Source organism: Morone saxatilis, unplaced genomic scaffold, assembly GCF_004916995.1.
Source record: "Morone saxatilis isolate NCDOM2014 unplaced genomic scaffold, NCSU_SB_2.0 Contig2, whole genome shotgun sequence".
NCBI classification, from domain to species: domain Eukaryota; kingdom Metazoa; phylum Chordata; class Actinopteri; family Moronidae; genus Morone; species Morone saxatilis.
This window is the reverse complement of record NW_023339762.1, coordinates 8,544,793-8,549,033: the sequence shown is the minus strand read 5'-3', so window position 1 is coordinate 8,549,033 and position 4,241 is coordinate 8,544,793. Positions and strand designations below refer to the sequence as shown.

General features: G+C 39.0%; 1 protein-coding gene across 1 annotated transcript in view; it reads left to right on the top strand.

The window, feature by feature from the left end:
* LOC118330882 (monoacylglycerol lipase ABHD2-like) overlaps positions 1-4,241 on the top strand; it is a gene marked incomplete in the record, with an annotated part of 10,314 nt that overhangs the window by 3,412 nt on the left and 2,661 nt on the right. The window contains 6 exon segments of the mRNA XM_035665581.1: positions 68-235; positions 345-528; positions 635-727; positions 949-1,050; positions 1,156-1,225; positions 1,853-1,937. Of these exon segments, the coding sequence (XP_035521474.1) occupies positions 68-235; positions 345-528; positions 635-727; positions 949-1,050; positions 1,156-1,225; positions 1,853-1,937 (702 nt within the window).

The window sequence follows — 4,241 nt, the reverse complement described above, 5'->3', positions numbered from 1 at the left end:
GTTCCTTCTTGTTTGATTGTGTGTGTGTGTGTGTGTGTGTGTGTGTGTGTGTGTTTGTATATGTCAGATGACATTACCATGGTAATCTGTCCTGGGATCGGTAACCATAGCGAAAAGAACTACATTCGGACCTTTGTGGATCACTCCCAGCGGCAGGGTTACCGCTGTGCTGTCCTCAACCACCTGGGAGCCCTGCCCAACATGGAGCTCACCTCTCCACGCATGTTCACCTACGGTAACATCACATACATGTTATAGTCCAAACCGTAGTGGGGAAGTTGACTTCACGGCATTTTTTATGTTGGTCTATTAAAATTATATATATATATATTATATTTATACAGGTTGTACTTGGGAGTATGCAGCCATGGTGGCCTACATCAAACAAGCTTTCCCCCAGACGCTGCTGGTGGTTGTGGGATTCAGTCTTGGGGGAAACATTGTCTGTAAGTTCCTGGGTGAGCACACATCGAACCAGGACCGAGTGCTCTGCTGTGTCAGCGTCTGTCAGGGTTACTGCGCCCTCAGGTTGGTAGAATGACAAACAAATGAACAGAACCAGAACTGGATATGATTAAAATTGCTTAGGATACGTATATATATATATACCTGCCATTTCTGTATGTGTGTGCAGGGCCCAGGAAACATTCCTCCAGTGGGATCAGTGCCGGAGGCTTTACAACTTTGTGTTGGCGGACAAAATGAAGAAGCTCATCCTGTCACACAGGTGGAGAAACACAACAACCGTTTCTGCGGTTACTGATTAACATTAAGTCTATAACAGTGCCATTCATTATACATAAATTACAGCATTGCTCTTTTTCTGGTGTGTATGCCAGAAAGCAACAAGATAAAGCTTGGATCATTTTTTTCCCCCCAATGTATTGAGTTGTTTCTTTACATTAATTGTTGATTTGTCTAAAAACCTTTTATTGTATTGTCCAACAGGAGCAGTTTGCTCAGCATGAAATCCAGTAACATTGGGGATGCAGACCTGAACAAACTGTACTCAGCCACATCTCTGATGCAGATTGATGACAGCATCATGAGGTGAAGTTTGTGTGGGTTTTTATTTTGATTCAGTTGCTAATGGCTGCTCCCAGTTCTACAGCTCTTATCTCGGTCACTGATGTTATCACACAATTTGCACTGCAGGAAATTTCACGACTACAGCTCCTTGAAAGAGTACTACGAGAAGGAGAGCTGTGTGCACTACATCCACAACGTGAGTGACAAGTGTGTGTGTAGATGTTTGCACAGAAAGTTTAGATTAGACGTTAAGTTTGGTTTCTGCTCACTAGTAAACACACTGTATCTCGTTTGTTTAACGCTGTGTGGTTTCAGAGGAAGTTATGTGGTGTAACCGTTTTTTGAAAAACTTGTGTGTTTCTGCTAGTTGCCTGGTAACCTCATTACCCCTGCAGCTCAGTTTAAACCACAAATTGTCATCTTGAGCTAGGCTGTCTTCAGTCTTTATGCTAAGCTAATATCTTAATAGCAACTATAGCTCTGCACTGACAGCTTGAAGAAGGTGAATAATCATAGAACTAAAAATGGTGGTTGTTTAAATAAATATTTAAAAACAACAGTTTTTACTACTGCTACAGCAATACTGTAGTCTACTACTATTACTGCCTGTAACACTATTACCTCTGCTGTTACTGTTGCTACTACTACTGGTACCACTATACTGCTATAGCTTCTACAACAAGAACACTACACTGACTAACCCACTACAGTAACGTCTGCTATCATTACTACTACTGTTCCTACTGCTGCTGCTCCCTGCAGAAGCAGTGTGTAACCAGACCTTACAAAGTCAGTCAACAACAAACTGTTGTTTCATCTCCAGGTCACTGTGCCTCTGCTCCTGGTAAACTCCTCAGATGATCCTCTAATTCATCAGTCACTACTGGCTATTCCACGCACACTCGCAGGTTTGTGTTATTTGGGCTATTATGTGAAGGTGTGTATTGCATTGGCCATGATGTAGAGATATTCATGAAGAACATTTAACATGTTTTATACAAATAGATTTAATAAGTGCACACAGTTTATTGTCAGTGTTAGTGACTGCAGTGGAAACCCTGACTTGGTTTGAAATATTTAACAAATGAATTGGGCTTACCTTTAAGACTTCTTGATTGGTACATAAAAGCCACCACGTTTTGGTAGAAAAGCTTTCAATAAGGTCTCATGACATGACAACAGGAAGTATGCGAGTATAATCTCCTCTTCTACACATCTGATTATACAGCAAAGTGTGAAGGGTTAACTAAACTGTTGCTATGATGACTCAAATGTTTGTTTTAAACATTTTGCGTGTTTCCTAGACAATGACAACTACAACAGAAAAACATACAAAGTCACATAAACTCAGACTAGTGTGGAACAAATGAACCTGTTGTCCTTCCTCCACTGGAGCTGGACACTGGAGCCGGAGTCTTAAGTGTTGATAAAGTCTTGTCGCAGCTATCTGCTCAACACCGCCATGCCTAGACAGTCTTGTTGAATTTTTCAGGGCCATGTGATCCGCCAGGGCTGTTGGATTATATATAGAGAGCAGTGTGTGTGTGTGTGGGGCGGTCACATGCACTGACCCTTGTGTGTGTGTAAATCAGTGTGTATAATGACTTAGACTCTGACAAGTGAAATTCTAAACTTGTCCTCTACTTCAAGGAAACATGAATGAAATTCTTGTAATTTCTCCCTTACCTTACATTAGTTACAGTGACTCATTCGTAATTATTTGTACAAAGTCCAAACATTCCAAGTAATATTTTGTTGATTAAGTTTGAACTGTGTTATCTTCTTCAGTTCTGATGATTTTATAGACCTCTTGCACATAGGAAATTCACTTAAAAATACTGATTAAAAATATTGCCACAGGTTGTCTTAGTTCTTAAAAAATTGGCTTTTCAGAGAATATTTTTTTTTAAATTTGGTGACAATATTTAATATTATGTGCAACACTTGAGACAAGCGTTTTAGGGCCTAATAGAGTAACCCCCAATATATTTTTGAAATGGAGCTTTTTTTATTTGTTTGATGTTTTGATTTGTCAATTTATCCATTCAATATACTTTATTGGCACGAGTGTAACAAAGTCATACTGCCAAAGCATTGAGAAATTACATTAAAAGAAAAAGAAAAGGACTTATAATAAATAAATAAAATTAAGAAAATATCTGGAAACAATGAACATTTACGCTGTGTGTGTGTGTGTGTGTGTGTGTGTGAGATATTGTGGAAGTGTGTGTTGAAGAAAACAGTAGAAAGTGTAGGTGGTGTAGAGTAACAGAAAGGGAAAGGAGTGTTTCTGTGAGGAAACCGAACGTCTTGGCCACTGACCTCTGAGTTAGTCACCAAGCCATTTTAATGATACCTCCACAAAGCAGGAGAGCTTAATTATTTATCTTCACGTTGACAAGATTAGGGTGCCTTTAATTACCAAATGGCTGGAGATGCTTCACCAGAAAACCAAACTGACACAAAAAAAAGTGCAAAAAGTTAAAACTTGTCAGATGAAACAATGAATGAACTGTCAATATTCAGCAGTTATGTGCTCTACAGTACACTTGTGCAGGGTGTAAATTTGAGGCCACCGTTAGGCGCTATAATCAGGAAGTTTATCTTTGCCAAAATTCCTTACTTGTCACTAGTCATTCATTTATTAGAGCTCCGTTACATAATACTTTTGGTTAGGACATTGACACAAGTCACTGTATAATAAAATAACTAAAAAACAACCATAGTGAGTAACCCATAAACAATTAAGAACTTTGAAGCTCTCCACAACTTTTAGCTTATTGTTTTTGTTCACTGGCTGCACATACGTAGATGTAATTTAACATTTACATAGACAGTATGGTTGAGTCTTATCCCCTGTAGAAAACTTAGGCAGCTGATTCCAACAAACAAACTTAGACAATCAAACAAAGTAAACAAGAGGCTTGTAAAGAATCTTTCTAGCATCCAGCAAACAAAAGACTTCTTGCACGGAGTTGGTGGAGAACAGGCCAGACCACCAAGGAGAGGAAATATTGGAAATATTGGAATATTGATTGGAAAGCTACAGAATATTGATTGGAAAGCTACAGTGTGTAAAAGTGGGGAACTGTTGGCAGAAATGGAATATAATATTGATAGGTATGTTTTCATTCCTCTTTCATGGAGTCCGCCATGTTGAACTACTATGTTTCTACAGTAGCTCAGAACAGATAAACCAAACACTGGCTGTA